This window comes from Hemiscyllium ocellatum, chromosome 4 (assembly GCF_020745735.1).
Source record: "Hemiscyllium ocellatum isolate sHemOce1 chromosome 4, sHemOce1.pat.X.cur, whole genome shotgun sequence".
Taxonomy (NCBI): Eukaryota; Metazoa; Chordata; class Chondrichthyes; order Orectolobiformes; family Hemiscylliidae; genus Hemiscyllium; species Hemiscyllium ocellatum.
In genome coordinates this window covers 47,132,168-47,154,305 of record NC_083404.1, presented here as the reverse complement: position 1 = coordinate 47,154,305, position 22,138 = coordinate 47,132,168, and the positions used below count along the sequence as shown (strand labels likewise).

The window sequence follows — 22,138 nt, the reverse complement described above, 5'->3', positions numbered from 1 at the left end:
GTCATACTATTGAGTACAGGAGTTGGGAGGTCATGTTACGGCTGTACAGGACATTGGTTAGGCCACTGTTGGAATATTGCATGCAATTCTGGTCTCCTTTTTATCGGAAAGAAGTTGTGAAACTTGAAAGGGTTCAGAAAAGATTTACAAGGATGTTGCCAGGGTTGGAGGATTTGAGCTACAGGGAGACGCTAAACAAGGTGGGGTTGTTTTCCATGGAGCTTCAGAGGCTGAGGGGTGACCTTATAGAGGTTTACAATATTATGAGGGGCATGGATAGGATAAATAGACAAAGTTGTTTTTCCTCGGATGGGGGAATCCAGAACTAGAGGGCATATGCTTAGGGTGAGAGGGGAAAGATATAAAATGGACCTAAGGGGCAACTTTTTCATACAGAGGGTGGTACATGAATGGAATGAGCTGCCTGAGGAAGTGGTGGAGGCTGGTACAATTGCAACATTTAAGAGGCATTTGGATGGGTATATGAATAGGAAGGGTTTGGAGGGATATGGGCCAGATGCTGGCAGGTGGGACTCGAATGGGTTGGGATATCTCTTGGCATGGACTGGTTGGACCGAAGGGTCTGTTTCCACCATATACATCTCTATGACTCTAAGTGGGTGCTTCCAAATAAACCTGTTGGGACTATAATCTGATGTTATGTGATTTTTAACTTTATCATCTGAAGGACACTGATGCCTGTCGAGTTGGAACATTAACAAAAGTCTGGCTGCAGAAAATGTGGAAACGGCCATTACATATAGGAGGAATATTCTGGGTTAGAGAATTTGGGTTACAGAGCTAAATGAATATAGATAGCATAACTTTAGAGCAAATTAGATAACTTTGGTAGGAGGTAATAACTTTTTAGAAGTGTCGTACCAGAACATATCAAAACATTTTGGAGTTGCTCATAGCAATGATTGAAGATGTACTAAAGTGATCAATAAAAGTTCCAAATGCACATCACATATCAGTTGTGGATGACCCTTATAAAGATATGCAAGTTTCCAATTGTGGATTTGATCAGCTCTTTTAGTTTCCTGTATTGATTGAGAGGTACAGCAGATATCTACTAAGTTGGAGATGACTAAGTATAGAAGGGCAATGAAACAAAATAGAAAAGAGTGAACCTATTTTTCTCAGAAGTAAATTTCTAAACAGAAAAATAAATTATGAAACAGTAAACGCATGGACTTTGAAGACATTTTTCTTGATGGGAGGGATTAGAGATCCTATTGGAGTTCCGATAGCAGAGGAACTGGCAGAGTAGGGGTAATTACAGGTAAAAAATTGGAGGTGTGATCTGTAATGCATTCAACAAGAAAAGTCCAAAGAGAAAAGTGGACCATAAAAAGTGCCCATGTGGCTGGTGAAGTAGAAATAAACACTGATTTCAAAAGAAAATGAATGAACTACAGGGATTGAACAGGGTTGTGAGACTGACAAGACTGGCCCCAAGAAGAACCAGATTGGACTTGATGGGTCTAATGACCTCCTTCTGTGCCATAAATGACTCGATGACTCTATAACAGGGTCAACGTTTTCTTTAGCAGAGCTTAACAATTACACCAAGGTGACAAAAGAAGTGGAAAGAAAGATGTTTAGAATTTGGCAAGGAATTAGACGTAATAACAGACAAGATGCTGCTTTTCAATATCATTAAATTTAGAGGTAGAACTGAGGTTCAGCACCAATTCTAGCCGGAGAGTGAGGTCTGAAAACTTTAGGTCAGCTGCAATAGCGTCAGTTACTTTACTTGTGCTGACAGAACCAATAAGAGTAAATGCTACAACAGGGCTATGTAAAACAATCTTCAAGACTGTCTAAGTTACTTCATTTATGCTCTCAAATGAAGAAGCAGTGACTGATTTGTTGTTGGATTTCTGAAAGAGGTAAATGTAAAAACATGATCAGAATAGTCTAATGAGACAAACACATTTGAAGCTGTACAAAGCAAGGTAAAGATTTTGCATTTATATTGTGTTCTCATGACTTTAGAACATACAGATAATGAGGTACTTTGATTTCAGATTATTGTTGAAATATAGGGAAATGCAATACCCAGTTTGTACACGGTAAAGTCCTACAAACAGCAGTCAGATACACACCAGATAATCTGTTCTTCTCAGTGCTGTTGATTGAGGGATAAATTGGAGGACTCCCCTGCTTTTCACTTAATTGTGTCATAAGATATTTGGCATCCACCTGAAATATAAATGGGGACTTCAGTTTAGGTTTGGTTAGGTTTCGATTTGGTTAGGCTGAGATGTTACTTGTGATCACGGAGCGAAAAACTCAAAATTAGTAGAAACATTGCTAATGACGAACACTTAGTGACTGCAAGATAGGGGAAGATAGACAAGCACTTGAAAATTAGAGACCTATCAAATTTAGGACAGGAATAGACAAATTTACCATGAAGGAGGAGTGAGATTTTGACCACAAAAATTTAAAATACATTGAATCAAGGCAGTGGTGCAAAGTAAACATAGTACCAACTTGACATAGCCAAAAAGTACTGCGAATACCAGATGAAAGGTCACAAGCATAAAACACTAACTCTGCTTCTTCTCCACAGATGCTTTGAAACCTGCTGAGTACATCCAGCATTTTCAACTTTCATATCAGCTTTATTCAAGCTATCATATTGCCTCTGGGTCAGATGCTTAGGTTTGAAAACCCAGTCAGGATCCAAGTCATAACTGGCATTCAAACACATACTGAAAATATGCTACATTATCAGAGGCATTTTGCTTTAAATGAGTTGTAAAACTGGGATCCTGTTTGCTTGTTCAAATGGAGGTTAAGGCTATGACAAGAAGATATTAGGATTCTCAATGTAGAATGATTAGATCCATTGTGCATGAGAACCCTTCTCATGTTAGCCTATCACAAAATAATCTAAGTACATAATGAGCTGTGTTTAAATCTTATTTACTAGAAACATGGCCTTTATCATCTTGAAACCCCAACCCCTCCATGCCACTGCTCTTCACAATACCTATTCAGATTTCTTCCAATACGTCTCACCTCAGATTTAATGCCATTGAATTCCATTCACCATACTTTTTTGATTCTGTCATTATGTCAATATGTTTTTAAGCTTCCATGGCATTTCCAATTTATTTGCAATGTTCCTTTTTTTTAAGACCACCCGTATATTTGGACATCAGTATCTCTGGGCCATGTATCTAAATCATTGCTGCATTCTGTAGTGAACAGAATGAAACTTGGAACAGAACATAACTGGATTTTCCATTTCCAACCATTTTGAGAAGTATCAGAGGGAGATTTTGGCAGCGTGAAGGAGGATCTGGTGGATCACAGAGCATGAGTGAGAAGATGCGAGTGAAATAATAGTGAAGAAGCATGAGGCTGCTTGCTCGATATCCTAGACATTCTTATTCAATTGAAGACGAAAGGGGTCCATCCCAAATGAAATCTGCTTGAATCAGGGCATTACTACTGGAGCTGGCCCATCTGATGGCACCCTTTTGAGAATATCCCCGGCTATATATAATATGGTGGCAACTGCTGACCCTTGTGCCAAGATCTTGGTGAGGCCTCACTTGGATGCAGTATCTGCTTTTGCTCTCTCCACATGCTGCAAAGTATTGAATCTCTCAGAGGAGGATTACAAACTTAATTCTCAGTAATGAAAAAAGAATCTTAGCCAAGAAGACAGAATAAAAGGGTTAGGACTCAACATTTCAGAGAAATGTAAAATCTGAAATAATTTGATTGAGATTAATATAACAACAAAAGGAATAGATTAAGTTTCAATTGGCACATTGTTCCAATCAAAGATTAGTGGGAGAATAGTCACAATTTTACATAGTACAAAGTCAGAACTAGATCGGATATCAGGAATTGGTTCTCAGATCTCTCGAACAAGCAGCCACCTCATGTGGTAGGAGTAGATTTATATAATTCCCTTAAGTGAGAACAGATTGATTTCTGACTACCAGTCTTTGCCATTTGCAAACGGTAAGCACTGTAGAAAACCCAGGACTAGAGAAATCTCCTGGACTAGAGCTGTTTGCAACAATGTCAAAGAAGAACTTCCCAGCTTTCTTTTTTCCATAATTGGCTTGAAGCTTTATCTGGTTTCTCAATTCTTCTAGGGAATGGCATGAGTCAGCAAGGCTGCAGAGTCTAATTTTGCAATCTACAAAGTATTACAATTTGTGTAGAACAGACTGGATGATGCAGGGGCACCAGCTTACAGACCAACAGGTTTATTTGAAATCACAAACTTACTAAGTGCTGCTCCTTCATCAGGTGAGGTGAAGGGAAGTGCACAGGCACAGAATTTATAGGCAAAGAGATCAAAATATAGTACAAATGGTGTGAATGGAGTGTTAGCAGGTTGAATAACAAGTCTCTACAAATGATCAAAAGTATCAGACGATGTGAGTAAAGTGTCAACAGCTGAATAGCAAGTGAAGAGATGACCTATGATCCAATTAATTGAGTAACCCAAAATTGTTACATTGGTTAAACTTTGGCATGCGACTCTTATACTTATTATATTATTCCAGCCCTTTGGTTTGTCTCCAGCACCATCTCATTTTTAATGTTTTGTAATTATCTCGTTGCCTGAATTAATCAGATCATAGGTCATCTCTTCAATTGTTATTCAGTCGTTGACAGTTTACTCACACCGTCTAACACTTTTGGTCACTTGCAGAGACTTGTTATTCAGCCTGTCCACATTCCACTCACACCATTTGTACTATCGTTTGATCTCTCTGCCTATAAATTCCGTTCCTGTGCGCTTCTCTTCACTTCACCTGATGAAGGAGCAGCATTCCAAAAGTTTGCAAATTCAAATAAACCTGTTGGGACTATAATCTGGTGTCAAATGACTTCTGAAATTGCCCACCCTGTCCAATATCAGCACCTCCACGTTATTATTTATATATACATGCAGGAAGGTTTCTTAGCACTGTAAGCTGCAACAGGACATGGTGAGATCCTAAAACATTAGAACAATGAAATACTGGAGGCTACTCAGCCCATCTTGCCTGTACAACCTCTTTGAAAGAGTATGCTACGATGAAAACCAAAAGTTCTGCAGCTGAGGCTTTAATGGTAAAGCTCTTACACAAAATGGGACTATTCCAACATGAATTATTGAGGCCTTGAACTCCAGCATCCTAGAGGCTCTCTTGTCAACTATTCCATGACTTCATCTTTTTGAGAGAACATGTGTTTAGTTTGGGGTATTGAAAAATATCCATTGCCCTAACAACAGTGAATCAAAAATTGTGCTGTGCTAGAATAATGTAAAGCGATCCTGGTCCTCCAAGAGATTCTGGTGCCTGGTAGTTCAAGCAAAATGTGTGGATGGCCATGCATCTTGTTCTGATGCACCTTGGCCACATGTTAAAAGGGAGGGGATGAGCTGATATGAAGATAATGAAATTTTGGAATATTTGAGTTACTCTAACTCAAGTCTCCAGGTCTTGTGGATCCCACTGATGTCGCTTCAGTAACTATTCTTTTCTGATAGACATTGTGTTCAGAAAGAAGGCCTTTTCACTTTTTCCACCTCCTTTGCCAATGCCAGGATGGGATGGCATGAATCAAATTTACACTTACACAGGAAGTTGTCCAAGGGGCACAAATTCCAGCACCCTGGAGGGCAGTCCTATTTTCCGGTTTCACCAGGCGCTGCCTACAATAGTTCTGGAACAGCCTAGGACCTTGTGATCTGTTTCAATCACATCCAGAGGTTATATTGAACAATAGTCTCAATCTTAAGTCGAGATCAAGGTTTCCTTAATGTACAATAGCTTACAAAAATGATGATAAAGAGTTAAATAAAACTAAACATTACTACCCTAATTTTATTATATGTGAAACAATTCCAACAATTACACTGTACACTCTTTCCAAAAGCTTCTTTGCATATCTGACAAATAAATACATGTTTTTTTCTGAAGCCTCACTAGTTCCTGCAGAATATAATTTGATATTTTTTGAAATGTTCCATATTATCAACTTTGGTTAGCTTGAATTACAGGTGGTAATCTAGCAGTATATGGAAAAAGACCATTTATTTTAACCATTATACTAATTGGTGTCCAAAGCAAATAATGCATTTTACATGATCTAAATGCAACCTTTAATGCTGCAACAGAAAACAAGCAGAATGTAAGGGCCTCTAAATCATACCACCAGCCTCTCCCAAATGAGCTGATTGTAGTGATTCATTTACTAAGTAAAAGCAAAAAAGTCTGCAAAAATACAGGAAACATTCCAGTATTTGTGAAGTGAACAAAGCAGTTGATATTTTAGGTGTTTATCCATCATCAGATCTCACACAGGAGCTAAGGCTGAAGTTTAGTAAAGGTTTTTTTTCAGAATTTACAGATGGAAGAGGGAAATGTTAAGTGAATAAAATGCAAGTCAACAGTTAGGTAGTTTCCCTGCAATTTGTTTTGACCCCCTCAAAGCTCCTTTGACAGTACATTAACAGATTCACAATTTCTACTATCTAGAATGTGTGGGAGTACCATGAGCTGCAAGTTCCCCCTTAGTCACACATCGCCCCAACTTGGAACTATGTTGACACTATTTTACAATTACAGGGTCAAAAACCTCCCCTCCCTAACAGCACTTTAGATGTGCCTGCACCCCATGGATTGTAAAGTTATACGGTGACAGCTTACCACTGCTTCTCAAGGGCAATTAGGAAAAGGCAATAAATACTGGTCATGTCAGTGAAATCCACATTCCATTAAACAATGAAATTAAAAAAAGATTTTGGGACAACTTAGCAATTATGCTCATCAGGCTGAAATTCGTCAGATCTCAGCTGAAATATATGATGATTCACCATCTGACAGAGATAATGTTTTAATTCAGGTGACAGAAAAACTTACACTGTTTTACCCATTCGAAACAATGATCATGTTTGTCTACTCAAAAACGCAGGGTTAAATTCTGGATTTGTTGAGGAGAAGACCACAGTTAGCTTTCTTGGCTGCAGCAAGGTTCATGACAGTGATCAGCTTGTGCAAAAATAACAACTGCAATCACTTAGCTTCAGTAGAAGATCCAAATGTCACGTGCTTTATAATTGAAGATTGTCCTCAAGTGGGAACTGAGGGCATTCAGGGATGTGGTCACATTTATTGTTTAAAGAAGAGGCTTCAAAGAGCATTTGGAAAATAGACAGCCATCGGAAGTTGAAATGGTTTAGGGAGTTCAACTGTGTGAGAGCAGGACAGTCTAAAACTTTTTTTAATAAACACAGAATCAAAGGAGGCAGAACACATAGTATGTCTGTATTGAAATAGCAAAGACACATATGAGTATATGGAGCCTGATCTATTCAAAGACGTGGTGATTCACTATGAAAAAGCTGGTGAAGTCACAGCATTAGAGGATGGGCAGCTGTTGGAGGTTGACTACAATTTTTGTGATAAACAATTGGGACTTTGCAGGCAACAGGATGAGAGTGACAAGTTCTGAATGATTGGATTTTTAAAAAAAAATTCATTTCATGGACTGTAAGCATCACTGGTAAGGTCAGTATTTATGTCCCATCCCTAACTGCCCTTGAGAGGATAATTGTGAACTGCTATCACACCCAACCTGTTAGGATGGGAGTTATGGAATGATTATCTAATGACAGTGAAAGAACAGTGATATAGGTACACCATGGAGGGTGAAGCAAGTGATGATATCCCCATGTGTCTTCTGCTTCTGTTCCGCTAGCTGGTAGAGTTTGCATGTTTGGAAGCTGCTATCAAAGGAACCTTAATAAGTTGCTGCAATGCATTTTGTTTATGATGCACATTGCTCCAACATTGCATCAGTGGTGGAGGTAGTGAACTGTTAAGCTGGTAGATAAGGGTCTTGGATGATGTTAAGCTTCTCGAATGTCATTGGAATTGCACTCAATCAGGCAAGTGGAGAATACTTGCCATTACACTCCTGGCTTTTGGTTTGTGGGCAGATTTAGGGAATGTAACTTACTCACTAAAGAATTTCCAACCTCTGATTTGTGCATGCATAGGTAGTTCTGGGTTGCAAATGGGTTTGGATCCTGAGTTCGTTTGCAAATCAATTTGTAACACAATGCAGGACAATATAAAACAGCTCTTCCTAAGTACAAGTAATGTTGGATATTTAAAGTTACACCAATTTATGGGATCACGTTCATAAGTCAGATATTCATAAACCCCCTGTGTATACACATATATTGATATGGGCTGTCCAATTAAATTAGGGTTTTATAAAGGGCACAACTACAAAAGCCAGTCATAAAACTGAGCCTGAAAGTACCAAAAATGTGGATGAGAGTTTCAACACAGTGGAAAGCGTGCAACAAATTGGAGGTTGAGGAAGCACCTTGCTAATGATTGAGAATGGAAATTTAAGTAAGTCACCCTGGTTTTCACTACTGGACAATGCTTGAGTTCTGGTCCAGTCTGGGAGTGGAATTTCAGGGATAGAGTCCAAGTGCCTCCAGCAGAAAACAAATTAGAATAGCTTTATTCTTGTCACTGTCAAAAGTTGGATCATCAAAGCTTCTCTTTGGTCAAGGCCTTTGACAACATTGGAACTTGACAAATCAAGGGTATCAATGGCTGGGAACCTGTGAGAATTGAAAGTGACTGCAAGAAGGAGTGTCAAAGTTAGAAATTAAATAATGAAAATTACCTTAAAAAGCTAAATATTCATATGATATTTAAAAATAAGCTTAAAATAAAAGAAAACTGAATTTAACTAAAAATCCCTGCCAAACCAGAAACATGTAAGTTCCTAAAATTTACAAATCTTATTGGACATTACTATTTTAGGATTGTTACTCCAAATATTTGCATTAATGGAAATACTTCTGAAGCAGACACAAACATAAAAAAAAATAGCTGTACTATTCATATACACCTTTTTGGAAAACATGAAGTGGCAACTGTGAATAAAGCCCATTTCACAAAGTCTGCTGATTTTTATCTTAAATATGTAAAATGACTGAGATCCCTACTATTTACATGCTGAACTCACTGAATGAACATAAACAGCTCAACTACCTTTCTTACTACCGGGGAGGAGGAACCGTATCAAGGAATGCAAATTAAGGAAAATTGAGCACTTGAAATGATGTATGTGGTGCAACGATGGTGTATCAGGAGAGACAAATAAAGTAGCCGCTTGAGTGTTCTCTCATCGCTGCAACAAAGATTCAGGAACATAGAATCCCTACAGAGTGGAAACAGGCCATTTGACTCAACAAGTCTACACTGACCCTCTGAAGAGAAACCCACCCAGACCCAATTCCCTACCCTATAATTCTAATGCACCTAACCTCTGAACATTATGGGCTGAACTATGATGGGGCATGTCATTACAAACTCAGTGAGAAGAGAAATTTCGAAGTCACATATCATTAATACTTCAGCTCAATTTACATGTTGTAAAATGACTTTTTTTATATATCAGAGAGTTGCAATTTTAATTATCCACTACAGGATTGCTGATGCATGAATAGTTTGGCATATACAGTATCTGGCACTTCCACAATGAGTGAAGGGCTATTAGCATGTTAGTAACATTTGCTGAACAGCATCCCTTTTTTCAAAAATCTCAGTCTATGGATTAAAATTTATAAAGTATTACAACTGACAGGAAGAAAAGTTCTTTAAAATGAACAAACTGTTTTCTTTTCAACTGCTAACTCTGCAATACAAGCGTCAATCACGAAAAAGCTATATTGCAAGAATTCTCAAAATACTGGCCTTTGCGGTAGGAAGCAACTTTACTGAGTTTCTTTTTTACAAACAGATCTCTGGAATCTGAATATTTATTACTTATGTCTGCATTAACCATTCAACTAGTTACAGATGGGAGTTACTAGCTAGATCTCTGTTTAATAACTGGTTCCATTTTTTCACAGAATTTGAAATTGTTTTGTATTAAAGATCAACATGTAAATTTTTCTTGCTCTTGTAGTCTAACAAAGATAAAAATGCATCTATCTCACAGTGCTGGTTTTATAGCAGCACAGAATTGGTGTGATTCAAATCAAGACCATGTAAACAGCCCGATTCAAATCCCTAGCTAGTTTCTGCCCCCTTGTATAACACAGGAGTATGCGTTGACATGAATGTGATACAGTCTCGAGTACCTCCTGTCATGGTGCCATGCAAGTGGAGTACCAGGATTGAATTTAGCTTTGATCAATAGATCCATATAGAATTCAATCAACAATGTAAATGTGCGATTTGATTTTTAAAAAAGCCTGCTCACTTTGTTGAACGTTTAAGAATATTTTACATAAGCAGAACAAAGGAGTTGTATTGTAATCTGCTTCGATGCAAAGATTACAGAGTGACAAACACTAGCAAAAATTTTGTCTGGCTACTTTAAGAAAGGGTCCTTTAATGCAGAATCAATTATTTCATGATATTACATTTCTCAGTACTCATACATGAGAGATAATTATAATACAACTGTAACTTTTCATTTGCTATTACTTTGCAGAACCCTATATGGCTGGGATCAGGCATTTGTTTTTTTGTGTTGTGGTTTGCAATCCTGAAATAAAAAAACATGCATAATGCATTGCTTTTCTGCCACAGAAAGGAGTGCATTTTCACAGTGTTGTATTTTGCTTTATGAAATGTTAAACTGTTCTATTTTGGCATAAATGTTCACTGCTAACAGGTTGATTTAAAATCTGTAAATTGTGCATTCTCGTAAAAGAGGGCAAGTTGAAGGGGAAGAATATTTAGCACAGACAGCTCTAAAGTGGGTGAAGACTGATGGAGGCCCAATGTGCTGGCAAATGGCGATTAAATAAAACAAATATTAAACATGAAGTCTTTCTGAAATGCAACAGATCTAAAATGTCGTCGTTTCAAAAGCAACAAGGTTAATCGGTCGTAGGAAAGTGATGGGAAAATTACATATCTCATTATGAATTCTACAGTAAGATAATAGGTAGAGAGTGAGTTAAAAAGAAGTAGCAATAAAAAAAATCTTAAGTACTCTTGGAAGATACTAGTAATTTTTGAATAGCGCAGGTAGACGGCAAATGTTTCAAAATGCTGCTGAATATCTGATTAAATAATAACTACATTTATGCTAGAAATTAAAAGATAAGCAATTTTATTGAAAGTCTGGATTTGCCACTTCTATAAATTGATTTGCACATTCTGAATTTCTTGGGAATGACCTTTATCCACCATTAGTTGTATATTAACTTGCACAATATTATGCTGGCAGTTTTGAGGTGCTTAACCTCCACGTTGACAGTGCCTTTTGTGCAACTCCCATCCTATAATTTAGATCCCCTCTGTGCTAGCTTAACAATTCTGGTTCTCAACACAAAGGTGTATGAGCACAAATACTGAAATGCTCTATGTCAAATGACTGTTTTCTAGCCGACAACACATGTTCCAGAAACTTCTTCCACTTGAAGTATCTTCTGAGAACTGGTCAAGAGTACCTGATTACTTATAAAATGCTTTACTATATTATAGCTATTTCATTCTGCTGTAGAAATCAATTATAGTTTTATACTACTTTTAGTCACTGTTCTATCAAATCCTCAGCTGTAGGTACTTTAAATGAAAACTTTACATAGCAGAAATGCAGGACGCTGCAAACTACTGGAGCAACAACCAAAGTGTTATTTTAGAAATTCCACCTTATTTTATAACTAAATGTTTCAAAAAGACATAACATAGAGGGAATTAAAAGCTGTAATTCACTGTCTGTATTCTGCAGACATTCATTAACCACCGGAACTTCTCTCGTATGATTTATGTCATCAGAATCTCCAAGTTAAATTATAGCCATTAGCTTCCTGTCTAGTGTTTATTATTCATCATTCTGAATGATATCAAAAAATATGAGGGCATTTTCACCCTCAAAAAAGTACTTTTTAATTCTGTGATCTTAAATTCATTTATTTCACACAAACTACTATGAGTTAACATATTTTCCTTGTAAATTTTACAATTTTCTATTCCCTCAACATTAACAAAATGAAAAATAATGGAAATCAGTTTGTATAGTTACACAAATATTCAATGCATCTAATAACTACCATCTCACACACATCACTATTATTGCAACCACAATTCATAAACACAAACTTACATATATTCCAACATTGCCTCAAATGTCATTTCCATAATGTCTGTCACTAGATGCATGCATGTCAATTAAATAAACTAAGCAACCAATCTAAAAAATATAGTTAAAATAAAGGCCAATGCATCACAAAATCTGGTGTTCTTTGTCCTTAAAGGTTCACATCAAAACAAACCCACCAAAAATATTTTATCGTATAATATAATAAGCAATGCAGTTAAAATTATTTTAATGGCATTTAAAAAAAATTATGATGTTGCTTACACTGGCTACACTGTTATTCATTTCTCATTCATCCATCTATGACCGCTTCTGCCAAAATCTTTTGGCGACAAAATAAAAATTAGTTTGTTCTGTCTTATTTACAAACAGTCATTAAATAAGTAAAATGCCAAAGTTTCTGGCATTCCAGTACACAATCTCATTTGCAAGGCACTGGCTTGCAATTCCTAGCCATGTTGTTAATATTTAAGGTACAGATTAACCCTGTTACACGTAATGGATTAATGTGGGCAAGAAAGTGGCTTGTTCCCAAAAGCACTTTATTTACCCAAACAGCTATTTCAATACAAACCGATTATGTTGGGAAAAAAGGGTAAAAGATCTGTTTAATTCAAAACTTAAGCTGCAATTTGCTTAAATGCATTTAAATGCAAATCTGATAAAAAATTAAACACTGTGAACGTACGACATTGAGTGTCACACAAATATTTAATGAGTACTTCAGGTGCTTACTAATCCTAAAGTGCCAAAAGAAAGTATGTTTGATATTAGCAGCCCATAAGAATTTTTTTGTGAACAAATTTGCATAATTTACTTTTTTTAAAATATAGAAACCACACTGAACATTTTCCAGAAGGCTGGAGCCAGTAGTAAATAACTGCTCTGCTTCAATAGGGCAAGAAAGGAACTAAAGTCTGTGTTACTTGGAGCCGAAGTGCATCAAAATGTTTCCTTGTGGTACAGTTTCACTGGAAATTTGTGATGAAGCATTCTGTCTGTTGAATAAATTGTTTTTAACTCTTTATTGTGCCATGAATGCTGTGAAAAAAAGGATGAATCACCGCAGACAGAACTCATGCTGTGAGACAGGAGGAGATAAATAGGGATTTCCCACAGAGTTTAACAATGCGGGAAAAATTCCAGATTGAATGTCAGATTCTTCCACAGTGGTCTCTGCAGCTCAAAAGGCTGCCAGGAAGAGGCTGAACAGAGGAGGGCACTCTCGCTATGCTAAACCCTATCACTGACCTGGCACATTCATTATGATCTATTCAGTGGCCCACATCTCAGGATCTGTAACATAGAACCACCTGTGGTACAGTCTGCAATAGCATTCTATTGGAACAGTTGCATTTTCTAAGTATTACAGCACTGCATTACTTGGACATAACAATTAGCTCTTTGTATACAAAGTGCAGATGTGGAGAGGGCTAACACATTCCTGATATGATGTATTACTCTATACACGTTGAAAGAGTAGCATGTACAATGCTGACATTTTCTTTGTATTGAAGTTAGTTCACAACAAATTTATTTCGAGGAATAAGATTAAAATAAGTTGTTTCGCAGATTCTAAATTTGCCAATTTATGAATGAGGGTGGTATCTACATAAATTGCTGAATGCATTGGATATGAACTGCTCACAAGTATTATTGGAACACTGACTGGGTGGTCTCAAAGTCTCCAAAATGGTTGATTAAGAACCAGAGAACAATGAGAGATTAAATGAAGAAAATACAAAGCCCTTCTCACTGTGCTATTGTCTCATCAGTCGTTAACAAAATGTTGAGTTTAGTGGAAAATACCGGAACATTAAAAGCTGAAGCTTCCCCACACAAAATTAAAAACTTTCAGCATTCCACTATTAAATGCGATTTTGCAGTAATATACAAACAAATGGTTTTGCGTCTGCAAACAGAATTTGCTTGCTGGTTGGTGAAGCTGAGAAGAATCTGACAATTATATTCTTCAGCTTTCAACTGTATATTCTGGAGCGCTGAGTCTTCCCCTCCCCAGAAATGTTATCTTCATTTGTCAACTGCCACTCAAGATTTGTACGCTGCACAGTATGTGCACATTTTAATAGATAGCACAAAATAAAAATTAAATGTAACATTATGATATGAAACGGTGATAGAATAAAAACTGGATCTGTACCTGCCTGTTTGAGATGGTTACTGTAAGGTCCTCCTCTAAAAGGCAGCAAATTCAATGCAAATCAAGAGTATGATAGCGTTCGTGCTGTTTTGAAGGTTCCACCTCAGTGACGTCATGGACAGGGAGCTGACACATCTGAGACAGCTACATGTACAACTTTTTCAATACTCTGAACCAAATCCCACTGTCCCCATTTTACAGCTTTCACACCCAGTCATATATCTTGCCTCTACTGTCATGTCAAGAAACTCAACATTTGCCAGCAAGCATGACTTATGGGGTACTCTTCAGCCATGATGTTATTTCCAGGTTATGTACCAGAGATTGTTCTACTGCCAGCAGGAAAACTAACAAATAAAGCAACAACTTTGGAACATGAAGATTTCTAATTCTGAAATGTCACCAAGGGCCCTGACAGGTCCACGAAGTTCAGAGTTATGTATTTCCCGAACTGAACACTTTTCCACTTTAAGAATATGAACACCAATACACCATGTAATTTTTTTTCTTTGATAAATGCTGATAGCAATAGTTTTGCATTAGCCTACAATAAAACATCATTCTGTACTTGGAGGGTTAAGAAACTGGCTGAGCAAACTTTTCCCTATTTAATGACTGTAAACAATTCTCTTCATCTAGATGGGCATGTGATAAGCTGTGGCATGTAACAAACTCACTGGGATCTCTGTTTAACACTCAAATTCAATGTTAACACTTAACAGAACAGTGGTAAGCTGTGCCGCCAAGGTCAACGGCACAGATGTACTAATTGTATTATGAGTTTGACATCTAGTGGCCACCTCTGGCAGGGCAAAGCAGGCAAAGGTTAAATCAGCAAGCTCTGTCAAAGCGCTTCTAACTACCCACCCTCAGGGATAACCCATCAGATGCTTGTTGGCACACCATGCAATCCCACCTTTTCAGTGAAGCCAAACAAAGGAAACTAATGTGTTACACTGGACAACAATGCAGAGCTAATAAAGAAAGGAAGCACAAAAGGTCAAAACAACCCCAGTTTTTTTTAAAGCCATGAATAAAACCAGCAACAAATTCCACCTATAATCATACCAAATCGTTACTCCTCCCAATCCTGGAACTGCACAACACCATTTTCTGCAGCTGAAAAGCTCAGTGTTTGTCAAACTGTTCTTTAATATTCATTATTATATAAACCAAACAAGTATTCCCATGCTAAATTACATTATTTTTATTTTGAAAAGTAATATACCTTGCTTTTTATGGTTGAGCCCTGCACTTGTGAATATTTTGAAAATGCTGTCATCCACATAAAATGTCCACCTCACAAGTAGTTCAACATCACTATGCAATCAAAGTCTGGTTAATTTAAATTGTGACCAAACACACCATTCTCTCATTGTCTGAATAGAAGTTATACTTTGCCAACATGCTAAGGTAGCAGCAATCAAAAGAACTAATCAAAGTAAATTACTCATAACAGCATCAGTTTGAATGAGGAAAGAGAAACTAAGTTATACTACATATGGTTGCAGATGCCAGTGTCATACTGCTAGAACTAATTATTATTTAAATATTTTCCATCAACTCAACAGTTAAAAAAAGCCCTTGTCGTTAGAGAGGCTTTATATATTTTTCCAAAGAGATTGCAACTTTTTAATGCAAAATGTGTTAATAAAACAATAATATGCAGCTCCTTTATATCATGCAATTGCCAACTTGGCAGCTGGAAAACGTAATCTACCTTCTAAATTATCTGTATTAAAACCATTTTGTGATCAGTAGCATGAGACAACAATGAATGTTACTTACACAAGCTTCCTCTATCAAGTTAGGTTCCCTCAAAAACTGAGTATTGTTAACATCTACAGTTGATCTATAACATTTTTTGTGATGGTGTTAAATAAATTTTAGTGAAGAAAAGAATTACAAAACATGTCAGACAAAAAATATTCTAACTGTAATATTTCATTTCCTTGGCCTATAACTTCTACGGTTTGGCGCCATAAATCCTACAGAATGTTGTAAAAATCCACAAATACAAAAGTTTTATAAAAGTTTAAAATTCTTTCATGAAATATTTAATTTGAAATTTGTGATTAAGACAGCAATCAAATGATCAGTACACCTTATTCTTGGCTGTATTAAAATGACATTGCCTTACAAGATAATACGATGTAGGTATACATTTAAAAATGCAATGTGCTGAAATAAATACAGCACTCTGACAAAACTGATAGTATCTAGTGCTAATGATTTTTTTTAGAAAGCTAAAGACCCAACAGTTAGAATTCATCATCATACCCACCCTCCCCGCCTAACTATCCAAAATGATTAATGTTCATAATAATGGAACTGAAGTTTTTAATCTGAAGTTGCAATTAAACTATAAGCTTATTAAAAAATAAACTAGCTTTAATTTCTCTGTCATTTTGCCTTTGGAACAAGAATATATTTCTTCAGGTGCTAACAAAGTGAGAGAGCTGCAAATACCGTTGCTTTTCATGGGCAACACGGCACTCTTGCACAAATTACCACAGTGCATTGCATAAAATAAATGAATGGTCATCATCCTTTACTGGAACATATTGTTGCACTAACTATAGCATCATCTGTCACAATTTAAAATTAAACAATCCTTTGGTGCTATCTTATGTAATGACAACTTAAAATTTCTATTGTATTTTCATTAATCAATTGTTAATGCAACAGAAAAAGCATCGCACAAGGTAGTTCTAGCTGTATGTATAAATTCATTTAATGCTGTTGTAAACTCAACTTGCTATCAGTGAACGGTTTTAATTTACCAGAGCAGCAAGTGACAGAAACAGAAATACAGTAATGTCCATTGATGGCTTTTACCAAGCCTATCAGCTATTGTACTAAATAGATTACTATCATTACAAATGACAGGTCATAATACTTCCCACAGAGCTATTTTTCTACAGTATTATCATTCAATTCTGCAAATATTAACACAAAACTGCACCCTGAGAGGGGTGTTTGTCTTTATTAAAGATAGTTTTTGAACCATAAATCATCAAGGAAGCTCAGCCGAGCAATGTATCTGGATGGAAAATATTTGTGTCTCAATGATTCCTGAAACTCTTATTTACATTGAACTCTGTTTCTATTCCAATTTTAAGTTCCTCATTATGTCATCAATTCTTAAATCAAGATCTTTTCAACAAACAGCATTCTTAGGAAATCAAAAGAAACATGCTTAGTGTAATAAATCCTATAGGAATTATAAATCAGTGCAATAAAATTGATCATCTTTAATTCTGCATGGTTACATATATCAACTTGAAAACAATCCTTAGGATGTTGGCATTAAGCAACTCAAATTCCAATCAAAACTTCACTATAGCACTGTTTTGTTTTCCTTCCTAGCATCTCTAAATTGTGTCATAAGAAGAATTATTGCAACATTCATTCCAAAGTATTTAACAGTTCAAACCATAGAAAAATAATTTAACGACCCATTACTCCGACACTGAATTACCAAAGACAGGGGGGAAAATAAAGTTCAATTAAATAATAAAATGGAAAGTTGACTGATAATGCTATTTAGGGTAGTGGGGGAGAAAGAGCTCTCATTCATACCTCCAGCCCTGAACTCCAATCAGTTCCTCTGTTGATTTCCAGATTGAAGATGGTAAAATCTGATTAAACCACAATCCCAATCTGGATGTGTGAAAACTAATCTAAAACTGCCTAGCAACCAATTACAACGCCTGTTAAAAAAACTTGTGAATGTGGATGGCATATGAGAAAAGTCACTTTTTTTCCAGCAGTACTGTCGAAATGACACAAGTCAGGATTCCACAACTCAACGATTCTGGTGGAGCATGTTTTTACTCATGTCAGTCGAGCATGGAAGTTTGTGGGTAAATATTTAACTACTATTACGAAATCTTTCTTTTTAGCAGAAGAATGCAGTAAAAAAAATGGATTGTTTCTGAGGACCTCTCTCCCATTTTGCAGTAAATCTTTAAAGACCTAAAATCGTTACATGGTTGCATTGGTGGCTTGTGAGAGCCAGTTTACAGCTATTCACAGATCACAATAATAATGCAAAAAAATTCCACACTGGGATGCAGTGTAGTCCTTTTGATTGTGAGGCTGTCTTTTTTTCCCCTGCAGAAATAAATCCATTCATCCGGCCATGTAGTCATTGAGGACGATACAAAACAAGCCAAGTGTGAGAAATTCTACGTGATGGAGTAAACAAAAAACATTTCCATGACAAAAAGATACTTTGCACTTAATCTACCTTACCATATGCAAAAATTTCTTTTAACTTTTTTTTACAAAATATATTTTTAAATTGTCCTATTGAAATCTGGCCTGGCAGAAAGCTTGACAAGATAAGAGCGGGTCGCCAAAAAAATGTTAAAAACAGCTCTACATGTATTAATATATACGTATTGAAAAATGTGTAAAGTCACGTGAAGTTTTAACATGAATGTTTATTGTGAGACATTGTAGCTCAATGTCCCTTCAGCGAGGGTTCCTCAACCACAAAATGTTTTAGAGAGGAAGGTTCAAATGGACACGCACAAGTGGCTGAGAAACAAACCACTTTGACACGACATTGCATTTTTTTCACCTCACTTTCTGTCAGAATTATTTCCCTTCCTATGACAGGAAGTCTGCAGATACAGAATTTATAATCTTGATTTTTAAAAATAAATATTTACCAAACAGTGGCAAGTATGTGGAGGGGATGAACCCTTGACCACAATGCGGCTTTCTCCTCTCTTCACCTTCCCTCACACTGGACATGCAAACCCGCTTCATCAAATTGATTCTCTATCTTTTAAGGAGGATGATTTCCCCCTCTCACGTTTTAAAACACGATTGAATATTGCAGGCAAAGAAGAAACGGTGCAGCTAGAAAATCGAATAAACAAGCCAGTCATGAAAACTGCAGTTCTTTTCAACTTGTAAATCCTCTAGCAAAACAAAATGGACATTGTACTCTTCTGATATTTTAAAACACACAAAAAAACTTGGGAATATTCGATTTCTTTTTCGGTTTGATATCATGACAAGCTATATAATGTGATGCTGATTGGATTTAAGGTTATTCTGTCCCTCTTTGACAATCTTTTTAAAATATATGTATTTAGTTTGTTTGAGCCGGCCAGATTTAAAATTCGATGCTTTTCGTGAAAGAAATGTTGAGCCAGGAGTTCAGGAATGAAGTGAGAATTAAAGATGGCTGGCAGGTCAAGCTGGGAGCTCGCCGTCCTGCTTGTTTTATTGTAAATTCAACAACACACACACACCAATCCCACACTGACCCTTCACCCAGCTCCTTCCGCTGCACCACTGGCCCTGTCTTAACCCTAAACCAAATTAAACAAATACTGTAGTATTTCTTGTTTAACAACAAGAGAACTAAACTACCCCCACCCCTCCACCAACCTCCTCTATAAACTTCTGCTAAAGTCAAGCAAGCTAGGATGTCCTTTGCTGATCACACTTCTATTTTAACACACGCACTCGTCCCTCTCATCTATCAGACACTTCAAACTTACAAGGTTCGCTATTATGCGAATTAATAATCCAGAGAGATTGTCTAAAAAAAGGATTTACCAACCAGTATTGTGTGCGCTCACATCTGTTACTTAAAACTCGCACTAGAGGGTTTCTTAGAAACACGCAGCTGGGAAGGAGAGTAATAGTGCTGGAGTTGGGGGTGGGGGCTCTTGTTGGTAGTCGCGGGTTATGTTTTTGGATGTGTGTCTGTAGGTGTTCGGTTTCCGGGGTCCGAACCCCCGAGTCCACATCCCTTAGCAGCCCCGGTTACAGCTCTCATTGTAGGCAGAGAAACAGAGAGAGAGAGAGAGAGAGATAAAGACAGAGCTGTAACCCACCCCTATTGCCCAGAGAACTCACGCACCTCTCCAAAAAACAAGCATCGCAACTTTTAACCAAATAAAAGAGAAAATTATGCATCAGAAGTAGAATATAACGCACTGATCCAGCCGCATCACTTTCTAAAACTAGCCCAACACTCGCGAAACTACTGTCAGGCTGCGCCGCTCACTCGCAGGCAGCTAGAAAACGTGTGACAAATGCTGCATTTTTCCCAATGTAACAGCAAATATTGCATTTTCGGTGTGAAGTCCACATTAAAGAGGGGAGGGAAGGGGAATGGAATGGGGACTTATCTGTAAAAACATTGCACAGAGTTTGCAAGTTACCACTAAAATTGGATGGGAGCTCTTTTACAAGGATAGAGAAAAAAATGTAGAGATAGTTTTAGAGGAAAACAAAACCTATTGCCTGACCATCATCATTGCACACATCCACATCCTCTTAAGTGAAGTGGGGGGGGTGGGGGACCAAATAATTTTTTTCCGGGTAATTGGGGGGGGGGGGGTGAAATGAGGTGCAATTAAAAAAAAGAAAAAATACAACAACGACAAATAATGAGAAAATTGTGTTTGTGGGGAGGGGAGAAAGAAGAATTTAAAAGAAAATTAGACACACTTACAATTTTGCGAAACTATTGCCACTGCTTCCTCGTCCGACTTGAGATGCTGGGGCTTCGCTTGCTTGCGGCGCGACATGGTGGTGGTGGCAGATACATCAGCAACAAATAAAAAAATAATGTTTTTTTTCGCAAATACCCGAGTTGCAAAATTACGGAAATTAGCCGGGCAGGAGCGGCGCAAGTGCGCATGTCAGTATATAATTATGATTATCAATAATGCATTGCGATTAATCATCGCCACATCTGACAGACGATTGGCTCCTGTCCAGAGGGGGGAGACACTTTGGGATTTATTCAAATCAGAAACACGAAGCACAGACACACACACTGAGAGAGAGAGAGAGAGCGAGGGAACTCAGTCACTGATCAATTACCGTCCAGCCACTTGCATGGCAGCCGCCTGCCCTCTTTCTACGCTGCTCCTTATGTGGGTGTTTGTCCCTTAAGGAAACCTCATACCCCCCCCCACTCACCAAAACCCCTAAAATGTTGGCAGACTCTTCTCTCTGTCTCACCCCCCTCTCTCTCTCTGCCACCCCCCCCTCAAACACCAGCAAAGCTCGCTCCCACTTTTTTCCTCCCCTCCCCTCTCGACTTCTTGTGAAATCACTCCTGCCCTTCCTTATATCATCTTTAAGCAATGTTTGTGTGTGTGGGGGGGGGTAAATATTTCTCTTTTTTTTGGATATCGCCGGTTGTTTCTTCCAACCCCGTCCCTCCCTCCCCTAAAATAAATACACACATACACAACCACAACAAAGTTTGTTTTCCCCTCGCTCTCTCTGTCTCTGTCTTCTCCACCTCCCTCTCTCTCTCTCTCTCTGAGCTGTGCTGTGTTGGGTGTACGTGTGTTCTCAAATAAAGAAGGGGGAAGAGACCAGAGTGCCAGCGAGAGGCCACCGTTAATACGAGGAGGTGATGTGCGAGTCACGTCTTCTGGTGCCCCCGGTCTCCAATACGCTCGGTGCTCGAAAACCGGTTCGCTTGAAAGAGGTTATAACGTGTCGAGGCGATGTCTTCCCTTGATGCCGAGTGTAACGGAACAAAAAAAACAAAAAAAACGACTAATTCCTCCCAGCAGCAACAACAAAACAAAACCACACTATTAGCTTCTAGATAAAATAGCCAAATAACGATTGCTATTAGTCCTTGGGAGAGTTGTCCGCTGGTTTGAAGGCAGCATTCACGGTTACTTTTTTACCCCCACCCCTCCGTAGAATTTGGAGGAGATTTGACGGTAAGAAGTGCCGGTGTTATGTGTAATGAGTGTCCTTGCCTGTCTCTCTCTCTCTGTGAGTGCGTTTAGAACTGGTGGCTGAGCCAACAAGTTGGAGCCTTTCTGCACAAGGCACCAACGCAACAAACACTACGACATG

At 37.7% G+C, this 22,138-nt stretch overlaps 1 protein-coding gene across 1 annotated transcript in view; it reads right to left on the bottom strand.

Annotated features, from left to right (window-relative positions):
* LOC132815367 (sal-like protein 3) overlaps positions 1-20,838 on the bottom strand; it is a 61,538-nt gene extending 40,700 nt beyond the window's left edge. The window contains exon 1 of the mRNA XM_060824245.1: positions 20,763-20,838. Coding sequence (XP_060680228.1) covers positions 20,763-20,838 — 76 coding nt within the window. The remainder of the gene's footprint in view (positions 1-20,762) is intronic.
* Between the last annotated feature and the right edge of the window lie 1,300 nt (positions 20,839-22,138).